Raw genomic sequence first — 26,761 nt, 5'->3', positions numbered from 1 at the left:
TTTGTAACACAGAATGAGAGATGTAACATGCTGTGATGGAATTAGGTCCTCGAGATAGGTCAGTCTTTGATTTATGGGGCCATGATTTCGATTACAACATTGTCCCCCTACAATCACACTCCCTCAACCATAAACCCCAGTCTAGCGCCATTCGATGCAATGGTCCTTAAAGCAATGTTTATTAGCACGGACCCGATACCCTTCGACGGGACTACCCAAAACTGAACAAGACTTGACAGTCCAGCCAAAACTTGTCGTGCACAACAGCACCAATGAAGGTTCGTCGATAAGCGTTCAAGATGTTACAGATAGATTCAAACATGTCAAACCCGCTTTTGATCCAATTCGCAACAGGTGCACCTTCATCCGTTGGTAAAAATGAAGGCCGGGTCTATTTGGCAAGCCGCTCGCCGAACAGGCATCTCTTTTTGTCCTGTTTGGAAAGCCGCTTGCCAAACAGCACTAAAAAGCCACCCTGTTCGGCCAGCCGGGCTTGCCAAACAGGTAAAATATCTACCCTGTTTGGCGAGCTGGAGACTTTACTTTGATATTAATGAGTTCGGCTCTCCATTCAGGACAAGAAAAAGTCGCTGTTTGGTAAGCCGGGCTTGCCAAGTAGTCACTTCCAAAAATGAATCAATCACGCTTCCTCATCACCATCGCAAACATCAGATTCATCTAAATGTTCCTGCTATTGCTGACATTGCTTGGTTTAATAATCGTCCGAGAGGGGACGCAAATTGATACCTTATACCACGCGGCAAATCTCTCCATCTCTCTCATCGAACAGTAAGACTGAGAACAACCTGACGGGTATGGCGTGTGTGTAGCATAGCAGGATCTAGTGAGTAGGATTGTTTTGACTGATTTCTTCGAAGAACACTTGTTTGTAATCTCTTTACATTTATAAGGTGAGTAAGACATTTTTAAATCTTAGCAGATCATTAATACTTAGTTGCTTGAAACTATTTGCAGGTTTATACTCTAGTTTCACCTGTATAAGACCACTGGACAAGTTACAAGATAATCGATGCAAAGGTCAGGCCGAAACAATGGACTAGCTGATGTCGTCAACCTATGTACTACAATTTAAACACGCTGAATGACATTTAACGACCATCTACATGTACATATTTGGGGCTAGATTACAATATTCATAAAAGATCTTAGATCTTAGATCGATGAAACTGAAGTGTTTTTAAATATTCCTAGCTTTATCCTATAGCCACTTTACGGTGATCTTTATATTCTACATTCATTTATGGTGTTGATGTGACCAGGGCCACCGACTTTCAGTGTGACAGTTCCGCCGTAAATCAGTGTTCGCCGGTCCTGAAAACTGTTAATCGGTGATGGACGCTAAGTAACACCGTTTTTTCGTGCAGAGTCACACCACTTTTTTACTGTGAGGCATTGCGATATCCGCGTCAAAATTTCACCTCGCACTAGTTCACTTTCTCACATCAAATTATGAACCTCTCTATTGTACCGATGCACCGCAATTGTGATCAAAATGGTTCCGTGTATAAGACACCATCAAAGAGCTTCAAGTACAAACAAAGAAGGTGAATCTGCCTGCGCAGAAACTATGGTAACCGAGTTCCCACTATATTTCTCTTAATACCACAATTTGAAAATGTTATTGGACGTATAAACATCGGCAAGTTGCAAGGCGACATTTCATACCAAGGCAACCAAAAGAGTAATTGTCTCTCCACAAAACCCTCTCTGTTCCAAACGAGTTCATACCTAGTAGATAATAAAATTAAAACATTGTAAACCAATGTGTTTCAGGAAAGACATATAAGGTCTTGCGTCAGATAAGCCGAATTCCTGTTAAGCGTTGACTTCCGAAATCAAAATCGTGCACTGTTATATACGAAATCCAACTTTCTTATTTGTCTTTCTTTGAAACAATGCATTCAAACTTGATCTGTAGTTAAGAAACTGAGCGTCTTGTTTGAAGTATTTGGAATTTTGGGTACTAGTTTTACCTATAATTCCCTTGTCTTAGTAGGTTTGTGTATATTTAAACCGGATTCTCGTTGGCTTTTATGTCGTGCAATAAAGCGGCAATTTTCAATTAACGTTTTCAACTCGATTTCAAACCACATTTTTACTAATATGCTCTTTCAGTGCTCCGTTTCTTTAATCAATTAGAAAGCGTTTTCTTGTTAAGAACTGCCAACTTCCGTTAACACTCTAATTAATCATTGAGAAGCACGAGTAGCAATTGAGACGATGTCATCAGAAGCTTCTCCCATCAATCGTTTAAATGGTTTGATACGAAATCTCGTGCCCAGAATAGCTACGCCGATTAAAGATTAAGAAATGCATTTATATTTTTTAGGTTAAATTTACTCGGCTTCTGTTGATCGCCGTTTGATCGATGGATAGCGGTAAGTTTATTACTGCATCATCAACAATATTGACATGTCTTTTGAATTTGGTTTAGTTTTGCGACAGTTTTTAACAGACTGGCGCCTTTTCCGAATTGCCGTACATATTTGGTATATGTCTGCGTAGAGTTATTCTAGTTTCAGCGATTTAGGACCGATTCTAGATAATATGCAATTCTAACTAAATACCATATTCGTAAATGGCTGTTTGATGCCATTTAACAAGTTCAATTTGGACAGACAGTGGGTTGGCGACACCAACAATTTGTCCGATGGTCATAACGTCATGTCCTAGCTTGCCCTTATTTTCGATTTCTTTGTAAGCAGTCAACCAGTCTTATAGCGATGGAACTCAGTAGAGTACATTCATCTGACAAATGAACTGATGATCATTATGACTTCAAAGCTCGCTTCATCAAATTCCAAACGAAATGTCGATACGAAACTAAGATACTTATATTCCACAGAATGAAATGTCGAAATGAAATGAAATCGACAATCATGTTTACTTGCCCTGGCCGGTGTAGGCATATCGACCACCCTAAAAGATGTTTAGTGGGGGTCGACGTTATTAAGATTTGCCCTGATGACCATTAGATAAGACTCTAGAACAATGGGGACTTAGGCCTACTGTAGGTGCGAGCGGGCCGTGCAGTGGGCGAGGCCTGAATTCTTTTAATAGCGATGTTAGGGGGGAAAACGTAATGACGAAATCGTCCGCGAAACGAAATTGGAAATGGGCCTTTCCAAATGATAGAACATTCCGATACCATAACTGAAGTTCGTCTAGTAGACGAACAGAACGGATCGCTGCGCACCTGAGGCACTTATAGTTACCACCAAGTTCCGAATTTCCTTAGGCCTACTTGCTATATAAACGGGTCCTCTACCATTCGAAGAGTGCATTTCGCCGGTTTTCATTCCATTTCGACGATTTCGTTTCGTTTCGCACATCGATGACTGCTTTCTACACATCGCCACCTAAATATATCGACGTAGCCTTGTCTCCATAATTCCCACTGCGGCAGGATTCTGCCTATAAGCCGTGATTGCCTTCAATTCTATGAGTTATATACGAGAGCCCCGGGCATTGGTAACTTATTGAAAACTAATAAATTGAGAATAGCCGTTTAAGAAATGGACAGAATAGGCCATTTATGGAATTGAATTCGTGGAAGATTTGATGAGAGACTTGTAATTTTATAGTATCGATATACTATCACGACAAATTCCATGAGAAAACACGATTTTCTTACTCTTAATACAGTACCTGCATTTATCTTATCGATATAGTAGTCAGGTTTCGCAAGCCTTAGGAGCCACGAACGACGAATGTCGAATCGTGTAAATGACATTTCATGCACGAATAAAAAAAAGAAATCCCCGAATCCTCCTGCAACTACATATGTAAGTACGAAAGACGATATAGTATCGCCTTAACTGCGACTGGCCTACATAAGTTACTGCCATGAACGCGTTGACCTACAAAACCTTTAGCTGAAACTGTGCTGACCTACAAAAGTTTCAGCCATGAATGCGTTGGCCTACTAAACCTACAGTCTCAACCTACAATAGCTACATATGCATGTTGATGGCTGCGTTTGACTAGAAATGCTACAGCAATGACTGCATTGGCCGACAAAGCTACAGCTCCACCGCCATGACTGCGCTGGCCTGCAGAAGCTCATTGAGTTGGCCTACGAAAGCTGTACCCATGACTGGGTTGGCCGACAAAAGCTATAGCCATGTCCATGTAAAGCCTTGTATTGTTTCGCCTACATGCGCGGCGTCATGACAGCCTAAGTGTGTGAAATCGAAAATCGTTAGTCTTGGCCAAAATGCTTATACAAAAGCAGCAACAGCAACTATCGACTTTGCTTCTTTCCTGGAACGCGTGGTCGTTGAAAGTTTCTTTGGCAGATATCAATGGTCACGCCTCGTGAGACCGTGGACTTCAAGTCTCAGGCAGAGGCATCGATTACAAGTAGTGTTGGGTTCATACTGCGAAGCGCCAAGACTAGACCGCATATACACGAAAAGACAGGCTTTACCACAAAAGGGCAGGTCGACACCTTATACTACACCGCACTGCAATAACCATGGGCCAGTCGTTATGGCAACAGGTTCTGTAACTTCTAGGCCTATCAATATATCAAGGTTCAAAGGAACACATCAACCACGGCTTATGTGATGGTATCTTAGCAGCGGAGAAAGCATTAAGCGCCCCGCAAATTAACGATTTGGTGAACGCAGGTGTCGGCGTAAAATCGGTGCTCGCAGCGACCTGCGACACCAGTGATGTTTACTGGCTTCACCCGCAGACGAGTGATCTTTCTTTTGTCGCACTTATCAGCGATAAAGGCATGCCAAGACGATTCACTTGATGCAAAATAAGGACACGAACATGTCGCCATTATTCCAATCTTATGCAGGTTTTCCTCTGGCTTTCAGTGTCGTTCCCGAATACACGGGGACGATGCGGGGACGATACGGGAAACTAGGGAGTTTTCGCAAGCCCCCGAAACGCCAACGCGAACAACTATCTCATTGTTCGCGCTCCTGATCATGGTGTCCAATAATGGGACAGGCGTTCTTGTTGGCGTTTCGGGGGATTTGCGTGAACTCACTACTGGCTTGTAGACCACCCGCATTAGACCATGCACGGCCATCTTCGTTCTTGCCTCTCCGATTATATAGTTTAAAAATAATATCTTAAGATATCTGATTGGCTATGAATGATTAGGTGACTACCAGGCTCTCGGCAACAAAAAAAACCTCTTGAATAGTGCCGAATGCTTAAATATCATCGAAGGTAGCTTATTCCATGTTATATACACTAAAAATGCACTAGGCGTAATAACGAAGTCAATTATTGGTGATCATCTGGCAAATTTGCTACACTTGGCCACGAGTGCCTATTTTCATCGATTTATCGAAGCAAACCCATTCTTTGCAGCGCATCTTATCATACTGCTGTGCGGAAAGATTAGCCCTCTGCAACATGGAACATCTTGTTTTCTCTTATCATCGAGCGGTTTTTGCGTTTATGGCGTTGTTTTTTGGGTCTTTATCAATTATTTGCGAGCCAGCGAATTCGCCTTTCAGCTTAATTAGAGGAGTTGTATCAATGAAGCATATAGCTTAAGTTTTCTGCAAATTTGATATTCTGAGTGCTCCCGTCAACGGGGATTATAGTTCTGATCAACAAGAGTTTTAGGGTGAAGAAGGTCAGTGAATTCAGCAAGGGAGGGAAGAATGCCTAAATTGGCCACTAGGCACCGACACTTGTACTAGTTTTCAAAAAATTTAGAGTCCATTTTTGACGGAATTGCTTACCATTTCAAAAATCTTATCGTTGCAGGTCGATGGATTCGAAGTTGACCTAAATTTTTCCGGGACAAGAGAAGAACTGCGCTCCTCCCGACAAACAAGTACTAGACGGTATAAGCTACGACAGATATCAAGACAAGCTGTCACCTTCGAACCTGACCCTGGTAAAGACACCTCTAACCCAGAATGGAAGTAGTAGGCGTCAGTCGCTCGTAACGTATTGGGAATTCAAGATCGATATACGGTCAGACGCAAAATATACTACCGCGGAACGGATTATCAAATTCCTGACAATTCATTTCCTAATTGATCCATCATTGATTCGAAAGGCTATAGCGAGTGAATTCAATGTCGTTTTTGATACGCACAATATACGATTCCGTCATTGAAAATAATTGTCTGTATTACCTTTCATTTGCATTGGAATAAAAAATAATATGTCTCACTAAAATCGGATCAAATTAATCAGATCTAGTTTTCAAAGGGATCGGATTCGGATATTTTTGCCCGGGACTGTATACAACAAAATGGCGGATCTAACTGGCACCGGAAGTACATCATCACGTGATAAGTTTTTACTGGTGCAAAACTAACCTTGACACGCAGCATTTATAAGCTAACACCGATAGGGAATTTCTCAGTCTACTAGGCAGTTGGAACTTTAGAAATGCCGATGTTGAACTATACACAGTTCACCTTGAACCTCACGACAACGGCGGTGACAGCAAACCCGACCGTTTCCACCCATGCCGGGTCCCATCCAGGTGAGTAAATAATGTTAAAACTATGGTTTTCTACATTTCCGTTTACCCTTTTTACAAGAGAGGGCTATACAGACAAGAAGAACACGCACTCCCATATATGTCCCGCCACATTCTAGTTAGGCCGGGTCTATTTGGCAAGCCGCTCGCCGAACAGGCATCTTTTTTTGTCCTGTTTGGAGAGCCGCTTGCCAAACAGCACTAAAAAGTTACCCTGTTCGGCCAGCCGGGCTTGCCAAACAGGTAAAAAATCTACCCTGTTTGGCGAGCTGGAGACTTTACTTTAATATTAATGAGTTCGGCTCTCCATTCAGGAGAAGAAAAAGTCGCTGTTTGGTAAGCCGGGCTTGCCAAGTAGTCACTTCCTTCTAGTTAATTTGGGTAAAGGAGTGAACATTTCGTTGCCGTCAATGTATAGCCGATACAAAAATGCCGCTGGGGAATGACGACCCATCATAACAATGACAGGCGATAACGGACAACGACACGTTTAGCACTGTATTGTCCACAGTGCATTGTGTGTTGGTTTATAAATAAGGTGTAGAAGTTTAAAATCTCCTGATCAATATATATAGCAGCAATTTATTGTCCAAATTGATGTTTCTTGTCTTTGCGGATATAAAGTGAGACTTTACAAACCAAGCATATCACGTAAAGCAACTTCTTTCCCAAAGATAAAGTAAGGGTAAATCTGATTGCTCTTTTCCTCTTGATATACAATAACACATTGAACCGAAACATATCAATCAAATGAGATAAGGTTTAAAAATGAAACTATAGATAACTCTAAATGATGACCTTTCGAACGATTGCCGTAAGTCAGATTGATCAATGGAGAGCCAGGTAAATAATTGCGGCATTGAAATTCGACATGAGTGGGCTTTAATCAGAAATCCGTCTGAGGGAATTGTGACGCAAAACATCTCCGAGATGCGCACACTGATTGCCCAAGGCCCAGAGATGCGCGCATAAAGAAACACGCTGTCTTTTTAACTTATTATCGAAGAAAATCATCCAGTTAGAAAGGATCAAAATTGTATAAAAGAATCATTTGTAGGGCGCTTACATTAGCTTCCCATGTTCTATAGCTTTAGGTATTGTTTTTTTTTAAAAAGGAACTTTGGATTATAAGACATGCTTTTGTAGTTAAAATCAACAAAATATTACATGTAGATGCAGCTAAATTCAGGGAGGGTGGAGCTGAAATGTAGGCCGAAACCGACGAGTCACTTCGCCGAGGTTGAGGGGAGAGGATGGTCGTCAACTTGCGGGCATATCATGCCATGCATGTGCATGTACACGGTGGGCCAACGAATCAAATATCATTTGACATATTCTGCATCATGAACAATGATGACTGATGTTTCTCGAACTGCTTCAAGCGAATGTCAACGCCATTGCCCCAAGGCACATTGAATCGTCGATAAATGCATCACAGCGAATTAGAATAAAGTCATACATCATTTATCCCTCCACGTTCCTGATGGTTGTAATTGGTGTATGGCGTTCAACAGGTAAACACTTTTTTAGAATTAATGGATTTTGTATGGCAGATTAAAAGAATACTCAGCGTAGGTAGGAGCCACGTGGGTGATATTAAGTTACACAAGGTCATCGATAGGTGTCTCTATACATGTGCCTAACATTGCGACAGCACTATCAGTCATGCTTGTATAAGGAATAGTTTCATCACTGAGCTAAAACCAGATCCCGTACTCCAACCGTGCGCAATGTCACATTATAGAGAACACCGATTTAACTCCCAAGCTCCTGCCTATAGTCCCCCTTTAATAAGGGGTGGTGAAGTCGATCTCAGACACAAATGTAACCAGGCTGCCTATGGCTCCTCGAATAGCGGAGAGTCGATCAGTCAGGCATCTCATGGGGGACCAAATCTGAATTTGAAGTCTTCCCCTCCAGCTGACCGCACACCAGCTTGTTGTGTTAAATAGCATTTCGCGAAGTTACTATTTATAGCTCACAAGGTCATTTGCATAAGATATTGATGACGTTTTAGTCACGTGACAGTCGGACATCGACACTTATTTCTACGCATTTGAGCTTATTTCAAAGTCAATTATCTTTGACCCTGCATTGTTTTTAGCATGAATGATATCATAGAGTCAGAGAGAGAAATATTCAGAACAATTATGTAGTATTTCCAACACTCGGACATGTGCCAGATTGAATCTAACTGCCCTAGTTAGAAAGCCTGAATCCATTACGAAACCGCATGTTTGTCCGACATTGCCTGTAATTCAGCGATGGGGAAATAGAGGGCAGCAGCTGCAGTGACATCATCTTCGCGGAATGCTATTCAGAGGTTAGCATTTGGATTTGGACGTTACGCCGTTCGTAATTACTAATGGTCAAAGAAAAACGAAATGCAGTTTTGATGGCGAAGCGCGTTTTAAATATGGGCCATTAAACATGCGAAACAGTAATCTTGCCGAAGAAATATCAGTGCGCCCGCTACGTATCCAGACACAGGGGTCAAGTCCCGGCGCCAATCAACCTACCTGGTATACATGTACAGGAAGCTCCAATGTACCCAGACGATATTTCATTGTCTTCCACGTGTTGTTTTTGCGATCACGCCGCCACCATGGAAACACAGCCAATGTAGATTTCTTGTCGGCTACTACTACCCCTGCACTTGCAGTTATAACTAACAGCAACGAAGATTTGACCCCCCCCCCCCCATACTTACATTCGATCATGGCGTTCGAGGAGGGATGAATGTAAAGGACGAACTTACTCGAAGAAACGCCGAAATTCCCTAGAGATGATGTTATCTTCGTATCGTCTGACCTCTGGATCGGATTACATGGCGCCAATCGTCACTATGGGTCACGCTACGTCTGAGTGCATGGTCCAATTACATTGCCGTGGCTTTTATTTTTAAACATATACAAATTACCGGTATTCATTTAAGAATGATGATAGGCTGGAAGATTGTCAGGTCCCAATAGGCAGGTTTTGCAATCCCTATGACGAACGAGGACGTACGAAAGTCAGTGCGATCATCAAGTCATATGCTCATGTATGCGCCCCATGCCAAGTAAACCGGCCGACTACCCGTCCAAGTGCTTTCCGTTCATGATAAGTCGAAGACTACGGAAACATCACAATTTTGAATGTCGGGCTGTAGAGTATTGGCAAGGAGACGGCAAGATAACCCAATTGCGCGTTGTCAGTTGAGAAATTGAATATCCTTCAATAATCAATCAGGGTTTGCAATGTTTCTCCATGTTGATCTCTGACCAAGCATGATCTTGTTAGCGAGCAAGGTTTTCAGCTAAAGTTTCACCGATATGAGACCACTTCATTTATTACCACGAATCCGACACAAAGGCCGAGGCAACGACGCCACGGCCACCGAATACCGTATCTGGGGGACAAAATGACACTTTTTGACAAATTATCGGCCAAAATTACGGTCAAAAACACATTTTTTTGGTGGTTCCTGAGGGAGGATTTGCTCGCTGCCCCCCCCCTCGCCGCTAATGCTACGCCCCTGCAAGTTGTTCACACCCTCTGTTTTTTCCATTCGCATATCTTTGGAGATTGCGGCCGATGTGAACAATCGTATTCCAGAAAAGAAAAAAAGAACTACAGTCCAATTTTATTTCTTAGGATTCCATATTTTCTTGATTCCTTGAAATCTATATCATAGGGTGAAGCAGTGCTTTGCTGTTGCCATAGAGAAAAGCAGCTTTACCAAAAAGAAAGTCAAAATGCCTTTCCTCAGCTGCAGGCTACGGGTACATCGACAGATTTAGCTTTTAATTATCACCACAGTTGGCTCAGTAGCAAAAGTGTCAATAGCTGAGGTATAATTGAATTTCTTTAATCGGGGTAATCTACAAAGAAACCGCAATATCCGGTAGTAGAATTGAGATGTTCCTCAGTACACCTGCCAAGTAATCCTATTTTGTTATTCACATTTAAACATTATCGGATAAGATGGGACCCGGATACAATGTAGTTGTATATTTAAAGGCTATTTTTGCGGCGAGAAATTGGCATAGCATTGTCTTCAAAGGAGATCTATTCTTACAATAGGCATCCTTTCGCTTCAACTGCGTATACTGCATTTTCCCATGTGTTTGGGAACACACGAGTGTCTCCATGGTAATTGTTTCCTAAAACCGAGCATTATTGTCCAAGATCTGGTGCGATTATCTGATTTAGTTGTGTATTTCACCACACCCAACCAAAATAATCTTTGACCAAAAGGCAAAAACACACTAGTTCATTTAATTGCGGGATGGGCGGGGCAAATTCCAATCCATTCAAACTGACTCTCCGATGGCAATGGTCTTGAATCAAGGTCTTGAATCATGGTCTTGAATCAAGGCCTGCAGCATAAGCTGTAATTTGTTCATTACTCACTGGGCTTCACAGAGAACTGATAAAAACATCACCAAAACATGGCCCGCAGCAAATAAACTGCCGTTCAATTCAAGCTTCATTATGCCGCCTGCCACAAAATGTAATACACATTTTGGATACAGAAAAACATCGAAAACTCGGTTCATTATTTCGGCAAAATTTAAAAAAGTGAAAAAATATTATTCATTACCGGTATAGCACATCGTGTGGTTATTATTAAAAAAATCCAGTTATTATTTTCCCTATTTCCATTTGTGACAATACAAAAACACGCCGACAGAAAATTGAACAGGCATCACTGTCTTGCCGGGCAGCATTTTCCTTACGGCGTTGGGAGAAATCGGGGAGACATTAGCGTTGTTTCTACACTATCCGCGCCTAGTGAAAAAATTGAATTCAATCATGACTTTCTCTGAGTTTTCTCTAGATTTCAGATCCGGTGTTTGTATTTATCCGCTCATTTGAGGGTCAAATTCAATCTTGGCTCAAAGAACATGATCTCGTGACAGGATGTTTAGACCAAATAACTTTCTATTGGAAACCGGCTGTCTTTCCTCTAGTCAAGCTCCTTGTAAACGAAGAGCAACTCGATCAGAGGCAAACGTCTTGAATCAAATGATGGTACCCTCGAATCAAAGCGATGCGCTCTGGAGCTTCCTATTAAAGTAGCTCCGGGCGGGCGACCCTATACGTTCTTTGATATGTGACTCCACTTCAAGAGGAATCAAGCAGTCGTCCCCTGGTGGTATAATTGTTACAAGGAGTGGTCGGTACGTCTCAGCTGGGAGTCAACAGATCAGAAACCTTTTAAAATGTCACTTTACATTCCCTTTCGAAAGCGCCCTTGATCGCATGCGACCAAAAATTCTCGTTTGCAGTGGTCTAGAACTATGGCGTTCCCTGCATTCCCGTTGGGACGTCAATAGCCGATAAGAGATTCCCTTACGTCTGGCATGCCTGGTGGTTCATTCGCGGATCAGCTGAATGCGTTATTTTTCCGTCCTATGCATAAAAGCCGGATAATCCGTTGGAAGGCATCTCGACCCTGAAGTTTGGGATCCATCCACTCCGCTCCGTACTCCATTACACCAACAGGGGATGGAGGTTCTTGACTTTCCTCTGATGGTTCTGAGTGTAGGAAGGGTGACCTTCTCCTCGACCTGCGTGGCAATTTCACCCAGACCTTCAAGTTATTTTATTGAGATATCCAACGGTCTTACTATTCCGGTTGCGGTCATTTGCGCTGGCGGTTCCTGCCTTGGGAATGTTAAAAGTCGATAAATGATTCCCCTAACGCTTGGGGTTCATAATGTACTAGATGAATGGGATATTTGCTCATCATCAGGCCGACAAGGCGGATACCTCGAACGTGATTATGGGATTCGGAATCAGCTTGTATCATCGAAAGGATAACATAAGACCGTGGCGGTATCCCTTGACAATATATTTACGTGAGCAATGTGTGACTGGTGAATAGGTCCAGCTTTTGCCCTGAAGTCAGCTTACATTTTTGACAGAGGAGGCGAACATGTGCTACTCGCGTTCAAAATTTAACGTCTCAATGAGCTGTTACTTTGATTAAGTTTGAAGATGTAAATTTACGGCGTGCAGCGAAATTTAGTGGTGTACAGGGTTTACTTTTGACGGCTGCATACGGTGGGCGTTAAAGGGTTGACCATAGACTCCACCATATTGGCTCGAACTTGTGAAGTTCTTAAGCAATTAGAACCTTTCAACATGAAGTGAAAGCCAATTTAAAGGGCGGGGGTTTGTTCTTTGAAAAACAAAGAATTGACCTTAAACCTTGACTTTGGCATTCACTTTGTATTAAAGAGTAGGCCGGGTCTATTTGGCAAGCCGCTCGCCGAACAGGCATCTTTTTTTGTCCTGTTTGGAGAGCCGCTTGCCAAACAGCACTAAAAAGCCACCCTGTTCGGCCAGCCGGGCTTGCCAAACAGGTAAAAAATCTACCCTGTTTGGCGAGCTGGAGACTTTACTTTAATATTAATGAGTTCGGCTCTCCATTCAGGAGAAGAAAAAGTCGCTGTTTGGTAAGCCGGGCTTGCCAAGTGGTCACTTCCTAAAGAGTAATACTTGCTTTAGGATTTCAAGTTCTAGCCAAAATGGTGATGCCTATGATCAATCCTTGACTCATTTACACTATAGTTCGCACAGCGAACTGTCGCTTACGGCAGTAATGAAAGGTATGAAAATATCAAAATCCGACCCCAAACCTTTGCTGAATAAAGTAAATTAACACTGATCTTATTTTTGTCGAGTCTTAGCTCGTGAATGAATATCGAAAGGAAACCGCAAAGTGTAAAATGATTTGCCTGAGTCGAATTCTTACGCAGGATTTCGTTCAAATGCAATGAATTAGGATCAGGAACTCAACCGATATTTTCAATCCCCTTGTAACGCAGCGTATAAAAAGCAAATCAAAGTCGGTTATAATGCTGCCGTCAACCGCATTATCTTGGCGGTGAGATCTAACACATTTTTGATTAAAAATTGAAAAAGTGCTATCAGCGTCTCGTACTCAGTTTAATGTGTATACAAATGAAGTTTCAGTATAAACATACGTTTAAAGGGACAATATAGGAAGCAGCTAGGCATGCAAGATAAAGTTACACGAAGTCGTCAATAGGGGTCACTTGTACGAGAAATACATTTAGTGCTGAATCGGACATTACCCAGGGTGCTTACTGTGTATATTAGTCACCTGAAGATGGCCACATTAGCCCCTCTGCTCCTGCCTTAACAGAGGTAAAGCAATAAATATTGCGAACACGTCTAGGCGTTGGAACCCAGAATCAGGGTCAGTAAAATAACTCCCGATAAATTGGAAAAAGTAATCTTTGTCGTGAGATATTTTACAATCAAAATCTTTCTCAGGTCGATCAGATTTTTAAAAATGTACAGCCCGAGTCGTACATGCGTTACATCAAGCATGCTTACATGTACATGCGTCATTATGCGTCAACTATTAGACGACGTGGTTTTCCAAATCATTGCACTGACAGAATGCACACGGATGTGACGGAACATGAGAACATGGTGGTAAAAAAGGTAAATACAGCACTATATAATCTTGGCCACCAGAATAATATCACGGAAATCATTTCACTTTCGCTAATTATATAGCATCACCAGTCCAGAAGAAATCTTTACAGATCATTTGTGTAAACATCTTTAGCGCTGCTAGCTTTTAGCAATATATTATGATCAGCCAGAAAAAAACGAGCTCCTAAATTCGTGCTTTGTCAGCATCATTCGCAGAATGTGTGTGACTAGAATAGGTGATATAAGAGGCTTAGTTCATGGCAGACACTGGCGTAACTTTCCTCTCATAAATACAACGTGATGTATATGGTGTTCATCATCTGGGTGATTAACCCAGTGGTACCTTCCGAAAAAGAGCGACATCCATTAACTCTCGCATGGTTTCAATGGAACATTTCAAGGCATCACCGTGATCATCGCGTTGCACCTCGCCATTGTGTATCCTGGATGCGCAATCACGCAGGGGCAATCTCGTGTAATAGCGTGAGAAGTCCTTCTCCTTGCAGTTTTGCTGCGAAGATGAGTTTCTGTCAAAAGGGAACTAGTAGAATCAAGTGGTAAAATTAAGGTTAAGTGGTTATATTGTTAACAAGAAGAATACTTAGGTGTTGTAGATTTCACTACAATTTGATTGGTTGGGCAAGTACATGTATCCCAAGGCAAAATAAACTGTGCCCGTTAATACACAACATTACTTGGCCGCATCCAAGCCAACATCACCAAGCCAGATGACGTCTCGTTATCCAGCATCAAATCGCATGTTTTCCCGCCATGTGATCCATACTATGCTGTCTTTATATCATGAGAAATCCGTATGTTGTCCCTATATCCCTTGGCAGTTTTGGTGATGTGATGAGTTTCTGTAAATAGGGTATTGGAGTGGTAAAATTAAGATTGGGTGGGTTTTTAGCAAGTACAGGGCTAGTTGGATGTTGTCAATTCCACAACAGTATGATTGGTTGAAAAAATATTCCAGAAAAAAAGTGATGCCCAATAACCATTCTGTGGCTACAACATTTGGTTGACAACATCGTAGCCCGGCCAGCATCACCAGATCGCTGTAGCAAGATATCGCGTGTTTTCATGTCATACGACACATCATAAGCTAGCTATGCTACTATGCCACGGCAATCTTGTACAATTATCGAGAGTGAGAAGTCCGGATACTGCTGTCCATGGCTTCTTTTGACACTGACCTTTGCTGATGAGATGAGTTTATCATTCAAGGGGATTTGTATGAGAGTGGTAAGATTAGGTTTAGGTGTTAATATATTTTGCAACTGTGTTGCTTAAGGGTTGTAAATTTCAAGGCATCATCATGTTTGGTTGGGAACCAAGGCTAACAATTATGTCTACGTCAACCACCAATCCAATCAGTTTCATATAGCGCTCAAGTCGCTAGGCAGCATACAGGACTGTCCCCTGTACCAGGATTTACGAAATAGATTCTGGCCAAAGGACACGAAGAAAAGCTGTGGGGAACACAGCCGGACCTTCGGGCGACAAGCCGCTTCATCTCCGCCACAGGACTGAGGTTATAGTACTTAGGCAGGTTGAACGCTGAAGAAGAAGAAGAAGCTAGGCAGCATCCTCCCGTGCCAGCATCACCAAGGCGCGAAAGCATCAAATCGCGTGTTTTTTTCCGCCATGTGATCTGGGCTATGCTTTCACGCCATGCGAGCAATTTTGCCCACTTACTGGCCAAACTGAGAAGTCCGGACGTCCACGTTTCCTTTTGCTGATGATCGAGATGATTTTAGATCGACAAGAGATGGAGAAATTTTGAGAGTGCATGGCGAAATTAGGGCTAAGTGCATTGGTTTGCATTGACCCAGCTCAGTGCGTTGCCTTGGTGCATGCTCGTCACTGAAATGATGAAATGCTTCAGCGAGAGCCCTTAAATGGGAAATATATTCTGAGAGAAATCTAAAACTGTGACGAGTACACTCTCGATTGTTGGCGAATAGAGTTGAATCCTGTGGTTTTATCAGCTCAATAGGGGGATGAAAATATAAGGTTTTCAGTAAAAAGTGAAAACATCTGCTCGTTCGCCGTTCGGCAAGAAGTTTGAAGAGTCCATCGGGTACTACTCATGTTTCTCCTTTTAATAGTAGGATCTTTTGTTTGCACAGCAAAGGCACAATGTAGAAGAACAATCGGTTTTACGTCACATTCAAAGGGCCAATCACCTTAGGGTTAAATACTTTGCTCAAGAACCCAACGTCGAAGCAGAAATGATCCTCACGGGAGTTGAGCCCACGATCTTCCTGCTTACAAGACTCGCGCTCGATCCCTACTTTGCAACCGAAACATCCCATTAGCTGCCTCTCATGATATGTATCTTCACGTTCCATCTATGATATTCCAAAACTGATGGATAAATCATGATACCGTGTCGCATATATCACGAGCAATAAATTACGCTTACAAAGCTAACAATAAATCATTCAGTCGCGCAACTCAATTTAAAGGATGGCTTTGCTAAGTGATTGTATCATTCATTACTTTTGGCTGATTTTTGGCTTGCCCGCTTAGTTTAAAGGATGGCTTTGCCAAGTGATTCGTTTATTACTTTTGTGATATGGTTGATATTTGGTTCGCCCGCTTATTTTCCTCAACTTTCAGACTTAGTTTGATAGTTTGTTCCTTCCAACTTCATCAATGCTTAAATGGTGGCGTCGTCTCGGGAACGACCAGCTGCTAACTTTAGCCGTACCCTCTTAGAGGGTCACATATTATAAATCCTTCATTGAGAGTGTAGATATCTTCTAATCAGTGGGAGGCACAGCCAGATGATGAAGAGTAGTAATCTCCCAAAGATCGATCATCGATCATAGGCTGTTTAGACATATGTGTCATTCCACGGGGTCATCGGAGCAATCAGATGTGGTGCCTAAACCAACCCCTGGTGTAGTGTGGCGCAGGCCATGGCCTGTTACGCATGCACCCATAACACACCCTGCGTACCTACGCAAACAATCCCCCGTCAAAGCGCACGCGTACACAGGATGGGCCTAAAATTCTCAAATGCCTTCAACCTTCCCCCTCCCTTTCCACTTCACCCTTAATGCGTATATGCTAAATCAACGGCCCCTCAGGCATTGTTGAACGCGGCAAGCCACTTTCCGCAGGGAATTATTCAATGATCGACAGTAAATGGAATTTATATTGCGGATATTCTCTTTAGCAGAAAACCAGATTGTTCGTCCTCAGCGGGTAGTGAATTTCGAGATGTGTCTATTATGAAGAATAATTTCTCGTTGGACGAATACTATACCAACATACAAACCATGAGAAATCCCAAAACACACATCACCACCACCACCACCATGCCACAACCATGCAAGCATAGAAGTTTCGAAAATATGAATATGCTGCCCGGTTGATTTCATCACATTTATTTGGTTGTTTACATCTCATTGGGACACCAGCCTCGGCTACAGACTGGCGAACTCCGAGTTGGACTAGGCGACATATTGCAGGGTGGACCCCGTTCATTCAGTCTCTGTAGAATATTTCTCTTTTCATTCTCTGTTGTTTCGATCAAAGAAATCGTGTCTTTGCTCTCATTAGAATCCTCCATGTGGCTGTTCCGACTTTTCAATAAATCTCGTGACATTTCTGTGAAGTATTCCAGAAGTGTGATCTCCGTCTCGTCGGGAACTGGTTCTAATGCCGCAGATGGTCGGAGGCATTCGGCGGGCCATAGGGTACTCAGGGGAAGCCTTCTGCGCTTTCCTATCTGCACCTCTGGCCGTGGGATCTTGGACTCTGGACACTCCCGGGATCCATCGTCAATCTCTACATCGCATTTCTCAGAGTTTGCGCCTTCGTCGGCGCAAGGGGAAAGTTTACTCGAATGTGCTCGTCTTGGCCGGCCACTCTGAAACAAGGGGAACGGAATCCTTGACCTCTGACAATTACCCGCCCCAACACAGTATCCTCTACCTCCTTTGCAGCTGTCAATGGGCTGTAGCTGCGTGTCGATTTTTTTCTTCTTACAGTCTAGAGGATAAACGGCAGTGGTACTCTTTATCCGTGATTGACTGCACATCATCTGTAGTGCTCCCCGCTCCTGTCGCCGGGGAATCCGTGATCTGAATCCATGATTCGACTCTTCATCGCGGTTATCCTTTTGACTAACTGTGTCAGTACTTGGGATGCGGTGACTTTCGGCGCTCATGTTTTTGTATGGGCAAACTTTTGTTGGGCGATCGCTGCATGCAAGGCCTGGCTAAGAGTGAGACTGAAATAAAGTTAGAAACTTGGGTCATATGCAAAATTGCTAAATGATAGAAATACTAGTTCATTGTATTGCATATGAGAAAAACACATCATTTAACTTATTGATAGTGACAGTAACAGTTACTCTACCTTGATTAATAGTCCACAGAAAATTACAGCATTTCAAAATTTCGCGAAAATACGGCAACTCGGCATCATGGCGACGTCACCTGGCAATTTCGACGTCGTCGTCGTGAGGCGCAGTGACGTCATACCATTGATGACGTCATTCGTTCGCACAGAATGTGCAAGATTTCAAAGATTCTGTATGTGTTTGTTCCTGAACTCAGCGCTGTAATCTCAGCATTTTCAACTGGTTCGAAGCGACTGACAGGACTTCCGGTTACGGTTTTCACTGTGACAAGATACTTTGTGTAAAATGTCTACTTTATAAACAACAGGTGGTAGCACGAATTCTTTCAGACCCTGAAATTCCGCACTGGTCAACCGCCCTTATCAGGTTTAGCTGATGAACTTTACACAAGTGCCTTTGCAGAAAGACAATCGTTTCTGAGGTGAAAACCTTGCCGTATAGAGAAAACACCAGTTTCCTCGAGATCGCCAAGGGCATCCGCAGTACCTTCCCAAGCGAGCAATTACAGTTGTCCATATCGCCAAGCCGAAGGGCAGCTTTATTTGCCAAAACGGCTCATATCGATAAATACCGGATTGCGATCAAGAATTCTTGCGAACTATGACCAAAAGAAAATCTCTTCGGGTAGCATGCACACCTTGCCATGTAGAAAATAGCACGATATTGCAGGGTGCATGGCGCAAGGGCATCCGTTGTATAAACTTCTCAAGCCAGCGGCTCCCGCTGACAGAGACACCACACAGAAACGTGGAAGTGAAACGGTATTGTATGATGATACCCGCGGTAGATGTTTATTCGACTTCACATCAGGTCTACCCTGAAAGCACTCAGTAAACCTACAACTTGAGCATTTCTGGCCGCTACCCATTCATGACACAACTCGGGGGAGTTAGGCAAGTTTGACATGCCGAGAGTCTCATGTCGGCTGAGGGGTTCGGACCGGGAAGCTCGTTGCCGATAATCGAGAGTCCGAGTCTGAGATGCACTAGACCACTCCATCAGCGGCTCTTCAATATTTATGACCGATTTCGATCATCGCATTCTTCCAAAAGTTGCGGTAGGCCAATGATGTTAACTATATGATATTCTGAGTTCAGGACAAGAAAGTGGACCAAATAAATCTACCGGTTACATTTTCCATTAAAAGCTATTGATCACGCACTTAACCTAGAACCAGTGTCTTTCGAAAGACTCTTCTAGAATTTACACCACTTAACTTTGACCACTTAATTCAAGGAAACGTGGCAGATGTCAACTGGCGACAAGTCTATCAGGTTAATGGTATAAACTCGCTCGTCGCTCGTCCGAAACACGGAGTAATGCTCTTCCGGCCCGTTCAATGAACAGGGGCGTAGCTGGCTTTTTGGTGGTGGGGAGGGGGAGGGAGCAAATGCTTTCTGGGGATGGCAAGACGACTTTTTTTGAATATTTCGGCCAAAATCATGGTCAAAAACACATTTTTGCCAACCGCTGGGCGCCATTTGTCCCCATGCCCCCCCCTGATAGCTACCCCCTGCTGAATGAATATGTCCTCTACAAGAGGTGCATCAAACTATGAGCATACCGACAAATCTCTTCCATGGAAGCGGCCTAATGTCCTAGTCAGTGGCTGTGAATCCTAATAGTCATCAATAAGGCCAAAAGACAATCATCTACTATTGGCATAAAACAAGTATTGGCACTTGTCCGCTTCTCTCACGCCTGATTGGAAAGAATCTCATAGCAAAAGACAGCAGTTATTGAGAGGAAGCATTCATCGCCATTCATCATGGTATCCTACATGCAGCTCTCATGCAACCTAGTACATTTCGGGTTTTTTTTCTTCAAACTAAGCGGCTGGTGCGGTTTTGGGAATCCTACAACAGGATGCTGATGTCTTTATGAACTTAAATGTCATGTTTCAGATGCGAAATTAAACACAAATGGGAAAACTGACGTCAATAGCCGGTCATGCAGACCAATCTATTTAGGAAGTGACTATTTGGCAAGCCCGGCTTACCAAACAGCGACTTTTTCTTGTCCTGAATGGGGAGCCAAACTCATTAATATTAAAGTAAAGTCTCCAACTCGCCAAACAGGGTAGATTTTTTACCTGTTTGGCAAGCCCGGCTGGCCGAACAGGGTGGCTTTTTTAGTGCTGTTTGGCAAGCGGCTCTCCAAACAGGACAAAAAAAGATGCCTGTTCGGCGAGCGGCTTGCCAAATAGACGCGGCCATCTATTTAATTTCCAGTTTTCATTTATGTATGAATACTGCCTTATTATACATATAGATCTTCGATAAAATCCAATAGCGTTTCTCTGATGCGGATATCAAAGCGTATACAGCTTTCTTTTGAAAATCGGATTCGACTTTGAAATTTAAATGATGATTCCTCGTGATGAGCCTGGGAACGAAGAGTAACTAACATCCCGTGGGCATATGACAGGCTGATTGTTCGAATACATTGATAATGGTAAAAAATATATTCTGATGTTTTGAAATACTATCAGATTCGATTAACCAAGAAATAACGTCGATAGAACGATGTCAAAACAACAAACAAGTCTAAAGCAATTGGCTGATTGATGTGAACACGTACAATACTATTGCCCTTGTCGGTTCAGGCGTTATCGACCATCCTGAAAGCTGTTTTGTTGTGGTCGATGTTACCAAGATTTACCCTGTTGACCCTTTCATAAGACTGTAGAACAATGTGGCCATCCGTGAAAGGAGAGTGATGAGTGATACATTGAAATATGGGAACACTGATATACGTTACACCGGTCGCCCAAATGTCGGATGATGATGATGATGATGATAATGATGAAGAGGGCGAGGGCGAGGTCGAGGGCAACGTCGATGATGATGATGATGACGATGACGAGGACGACGACGACGACGACGACGAAGACGACGATGACGATGACAAAGATTACGGCATTGCCAATATTATATACTTTTCTACCTATATCGATCATGTCTTTATTCCTCTCAATTGCGAGTCTGTGCCTTTTAATTATCACCGATATAGGTATTGACGTATAGAAAGCGGTGGTCGGATGACACAGTTGTTCTGCGTCAGGATAAACAGCGCAATAAAAAGGGGGCGGCTTTGATCTATTTTGTTTAAGTCACGAGGGATAAAAGGATTTCTTAGTAGCTATTGATTGCAAAAGAAACGTGCCACTTAGGCAGAAACGCACGAGATAAATGCAATAATATACGGATATCAATGTAACAGTTGTGTTTATACACTGGTTTCACCAGTCTAAGACCTCTTAATTTCTTGCAATAACACCGATACAGAGACCTAGCCGAAACATGATGCTAATGACCATCGACAACCTATTGTCCGCTTCCCAAACTAAACCCGTCTAACCACATTGAACGACCAAGTGCATAACTCGAAATATTTTGACATTTTTAATGTATATTTGAAATTTGAATATATTCAGAAATTGTCTTATTTTGGTGAAACTAGAGTACTAGGCATTGATATTCTTTGACATGTTTAAATAAAATCATCAATGATTGTCATGAAAAGTGCCACGGAATAATTTGTACTTTTCGTGATTACAGAAATTATTCTCTCACGTCTGCTTTCATCTCGACTGAAAAACGGAGCTGCAGTTCTTTTCAATTGCAGAATCACGAGCGTAAACCGTCTTTCAGACAAAGGAAACGAGACTAGTAATTTGCGCATCAGCTGGTTTTTCTTTGAATTTTGAAGACGGTGTTTTTACCCCCATGTTATTGAAGCAAGGCTGATAGTAATGGCGTTATTTTGAAAAGGTTACGGGATGAACAGAACCACTGATCATTATGATTAAAGGGAATCAACACGAACATTTGATGTAAATCCGCCACTGATCTGACGTCATCGGCGCCAAAAATTACTTTGACCTCGGTTCATAGTAGAGACAGCATCTTCGGATCTAAAGAAAAAATAAAGACGTTTTGTTTGAACACGCTGTACATCAAATTGTTGTCGGCGGCGGATATACATGTACACTAGACACACCCTGTACAATAAAACAGGAAGGTAATACAGACAGCTAGAGCTGAAAGCGAGATTGGCCTTCCAGCAAGTCAAGATCAAGTCACCATATATTTATAGCTTTTGTAGTAAGATGAGACGCATCTTTGAAGTCTTAGTTTTTTTTCTGAGAGATCTGGTACAATTTCTGTGACCACACCCAGTCTATTGGCAATATTGTAACCTGGAAGTATGCACGATGGGGTGAATAGACAAATGATAGAAACTGCTTGTAACGTTTATTTCATTGTCTTTGCCTTAGGCCAATCGACTACATTGAAAGACGTTTCGTGGGGGTCGATGTCAACATGAGTTGCCCTGATGATCCTCTGAAGACTGTCGAACTTTGGGGACCTAGGCTGAGGTGCGAGCGGGCTTTATTTGACAACAGAAATTGCATAAGGCAAGAGCTGTTTCAAAAAAAATCAAATTTTCATTTCTATGGCGAAACTTTCAGAAGTTGCGCATCATTAGGACGGAAGGGTGCGCAACCTCATTATTTACACTGTTACACCCGGCGGGTTACAGGCCTTAATGTAGCCACCGATCTATATATCACCGTGAGAGTTAACTGTTGTATCATTACTTTAGTGCATTCGCTAGAACTACTGAGGCTCTAGGCCACGAGCCATATACATGCCGACACATTGATATAAATTAACGACGTATCCATTCACGGATCGGACTTGCTCTCTTTCAACCTGAACCCCGGCCGAGAAGCCAATTTCCGGCCAGTGGACAAACCCAGCAATATCCTCATCACTTAAAGACCTACGCCGTTCGTTTAAGGTTTGAAATTTGTAATTGAATTTGAAAATTTCAAACTGTGTTAATACATAGTGTGTATAAATTCAAGAAGGCCGTTGTGTCGACAAATATACAAATACTTCAGCATATTCGTCTGCATGACAACTGCACTACGGCATTGTGTACAGTTGCATTTCTATTTCTCTCGACCCTATCAGTAACTTCGAACGGAGAACCCCTTTAATGACCTTACCAACACGATGATGGAAATGTCAAAGGACCAATTCGTCACAATCCAAAACAGGAGCCAGGAAGTGTATGTAATAACATTGTCAAGTTATGGTCAAGAGATCGTCCTCAGCATTCAAAGGATAGAATAGAGAAATGAATAGAAAAAGCTATTAATACTGAGAAAGTATATTACATCGTATTTTCTTTCATCAAGGAAACCGTAATAACATTCCAGTCGATATACTGGCATTTAGTGCCCACGAAATAGATTCTCACCGCGTGTCGCATCAGAGATATGAAGAGGTCCAGAATGAAATAGAGCTGAAGTTATTATTGGCCGCAACCTCATCAGCCACTCATTTTATACAAAAGCGTGCTGCTGATCAGCACCATTAGGTCGGTGTGAAATATGTCGAATACAAATTCTCGGTGGATTTGCCTAAAATGTGTATATCAAGTTTAAAGTGTTTTGTAATGGAAGACGATACCTCATTGGCAGTATTGGTTGTCCCACTAAGCGCCGCGAGGGTGTATAGATAATCTCAAATAAATTACCTCAGTTCGGTATGAATTCCGTAAGCAACATTTTAAAATGTTGCAAAATTTCTCTCTTCAGGTTCATCACTTTCAAATGAGAAACTGGTGATAACAGCCACAGCTGTCGTGTTCTGCTTCCCCGTCCTCATCATCAGCATCATATGCCTTCTACGACTCCGAGTTCATCTTTTGGACAAGAGAGACAAGCAGTCGATGAGAAGGAGAAACATCGAGTAAGCATTGGTTTCCTGTAAAAAAGTTGTTGTTGATGAACATTTGTTTATCGATTTCGACATCTGCCGTGGCTGTGCCGTTAAAGGGCTTCGTCGTTCCGTTAAAACTTAAAAATTTGTAATTGAACTTGAAAATTATCAATTGCGTAAATCGTACTGAATATAACACTGCCGTTGTGTGAACAGATATACAAATACATATACTATTCATATATCAATATACAGCAAAGATGCATGCATGATAACTGCACAACGGCACTGCATTATTTCTTTTTTCCTGACCCGTTCTTAAGTAGAACGGATGTCAGTGGCGTAGTCTCCGAAAAGACCAGAGGCTGTCTCCAAAAGGGGCTCACCAAGTAATTTTGCTATCACTGACCAGGGAGCTTTCCCCGCCCTCTCATTGAGGGACACATGTAGCCGTTCTTGTTGAGTGAAATCTAGACAAGTGACGGAGTTGATTCACTATACAGCCCATTTTGTGTATCCTCTCCTCGAAGGAGGTAACATCTTCATGTCAATGTCGACAGCCAACAACTAACGAACAGAAATACTCTCAGAACTGTCAGAGAGGCAATCATCGACTTGGGGGGTCAAGGTCGGAGATCGGTGGTCGGTGGTCCGAGACATTACTTGCATCATTCTCTCATTGCAGCCTAAATGAAGATGTGCGGAACGTGGACTACAGCGCAATACGAGATGATATGCAGCTCGAAGGATAATCGACTCTCAAGTGTTTTTATAACTCGGGTTATTTGTGATAAAAAAAGAACATAATTTGTTTGTGAAATAATTAAAATAGTTAAGAAATTTAGGCGTCGATTAATAAAGGAATTTACTTGTGTTATAGTGGTAGGTCAAATAGAAACAACAGACGATGAAATCAATCTCCCTTGTTGTATCGTGTAGTCTCACTCCTTTTTGTGATCAAAACAGCATTACTATGTTCGGGTAAACGGGGTAGTTTATGTCACTGTAATACATATAAAAAGGACTATGGACCCCTAGAAGTTTTGATCTAGCTATCAGTTAGATAGTTTCCTCCTAACAGGAACAAAAATGAACCTTTTACCTCCATGAAGGAACGTACTGTACAATGTAGGTCACGAACACCCCGGAGATAATCCGTTGTTTTCAATACATTTTGAGTACATATGTATTTGGAATTGTAAAACATCGAAAGCATAGGGCACAATGTATCGAACCAACCATCTTCACCAATGAGAACTTGACATTAAGATTGTTTCAACGAATGCTGATCTGACGATTGCGATTCTAGACCACTAGATTCCAGCGCAGGACCGGAACTAGATTTACTGATGGCCATTCCTTGAATGCAAACTCAGGCCGCCATTTTGGATCAGCTGCTTCAAGATTGTTGAAGTAGAGATACCAGTATCAAGTAGGCGAGACGTACACAAATGTTCAATGCGCTTTCGGTTTTTGTTTTTTTTCTAGTTAGTACGATTCAACCACCAGCACTGTTTTCGTGATGACCAGCCTGGATTATAGAGGTTCAGATTTTGATATGAGAACGAAGTGGCCTTTTTGACGAAATGTATCGCCACGCGTTGTTTGTTGTCAGAAATGCAATGAAACAGTTGGTTTGAAGCAGTCATACAGAGAAATAACAACACTCCTGAAGCAGAAATGCAGAAATGACTGGAAGAAAATCCAGGGAAACCACCACCCCCAATCAGATCAGCTGTGGCTACTTGACCGAAAAGACGCTACTACCATCTACCGTCTAAGAACAGGCCACTGTGGCCTGCGTGGGCATCTTAAACGTATAGGAGTAAGAGACACAGCAGAATGCCAATGCCAGACAGCAGTGCAACACCAACGCACATCCTACAGGACTGTCCCCTGTACCAGGATTTACGAAATAGATTCTGGCCAAAGGACACGAAGGTCGAAGAAAAGCTGTGGGGACACAGCCGGACCTTCGGGCGACAAGCCGCTTCATCTCCGCCACAGGACTGAGGTTATAGTACTTAGGCAGGTTGAACGCTGAAGAAGAAGTTGGTGTGAATGTTTGGTATGCCCAGAAAAGCTAATAATACAAAACAATTGCCTTGATGGCGTCAACCAGAGAGAAAAAATCGTTCTCGTTCTCGGATCAGCATCTGAACCTCTGTACTATCTAACATCACCAATTGACACCTAAGTATTGTTTTTCATTGTCAACCCGCCTGCATCTCAGAGCCTACGAACAGTAACACACGCACGATCACCCCACCCCGGTCATCAATATGATCATTCGCCACTTTCCTCAAGCAGAAATCAAGTAGGACTTTTAGTGAGGTGACAGGTTTTGACCAATCAAAACTACCGTATGTGATCATGGCCGTGCTTTCTGGGCCGAACAAGCATGAGAGCTCTCTTCTGCTTGGGCAATACCTGTCAGAGAGTCTCAACTTGCTGCTTGAGGAAAGTGGCGAAAGTGGACTACTTAAGTAGGGGAGGAGTTCTTCAAGACAATACGTTGTTTTTCCACAGTCAATCAACAAGAATAAACCATCAATCGGGGGGGGGGGGGGGGCGTTAACGCGATACGTTCATGATAGCTATAACATATTTGTCGATGTAGCTGTATCAATAGAGTAACCTGTAAACATTGTTAACATTTCATTCATAAATAAAGATTTGTACATGAACTGTTTGAACTCG

At 42.5% G+C, this 26,761-nt stretch overlaps 1 protein-coding gene across 2 annotated transcripts; it reads left to right on the top strand.

Annotated features, from left to right (window-relative positions):
- Nucleotides 1-800: 800 nt before the first annotated feature.
- LOC135501462 (uncharacterized) lies at nucleotides 801-26,615 on the top strand. Of its 2 annotated transcripts, none has more exons than XM_064793591.1 (4): nucleotides 801-911; nucleotides 5,761-6,493; nucleotides 23,938-24,091; nucleotides 24,747-26,615. In XM_064793591.1, the coding sequence occupies exons 2-4, from the start codon at nucleotides 6,397-6,399 to the stop codon at nucleotides 24,811-24,813; spliced, it is 318 nt and encodes a 105-aa protein (XP_064649661.1). In that variant the 5' UTR covers nucleotides 801-911; nucleotides 5,761-6,396; the 3' UTR covers nucleotides 24,814-26,615. The 2 variants fall into 2 exon arrangements, with proteins under 2 accessions (XP_064649661.1, XP_064649662.1); XM_064793592.1 differs by lacking the exon at nucleotides 801-911 and adding an exon at nucleotides 2,337-2,399.
- The last annotated feature ends 146 nt before the right edge of the window (nucleotides 26,616-26,761 follow it).

The sequence above is a fragment of the Lineus longissimus genome, chromosome 17, assembly GCF_910592395.1.
Source record: "Lineus longissimus chromosome 17, tnLinLong1.2, whole genome shotgun sequence".
NCBI lineage: Eukaryota > Metazoa > Nemertea > Pilidiophora > Heteronemertea > Lineidae > Lineus > Lineus longissimus.
Note: the sequence above shows the minus strand (reverse complement) of the source record. Positions and strands in the feature narration are given on the sequence as shown.

Bases quoted from the DNA above. Each gene is read 5' to 3' on its own strand.
- LOC135501462 (XM_064793591.1), top strand. From the start codon at position 6,397: ATGCCGATGTTGAACTATACACAGTTCACCTTGAACCTCACGACAACG. The intron at 6,494-23,937 runs GTGAGTAAATAA...TTCTCTCTTCAG, and splicing joins CCATGCCGGGTCCCATCCAG to GTTCATCACTTTCAAATGAG. The intron at 24,092-24,746 runs GTAAGCATTGGT...CTCTCATTGCAG, and splicing joins ATGAGAAGGAGAAACATCGA to CCTAAATGAAGATGTGCGGA.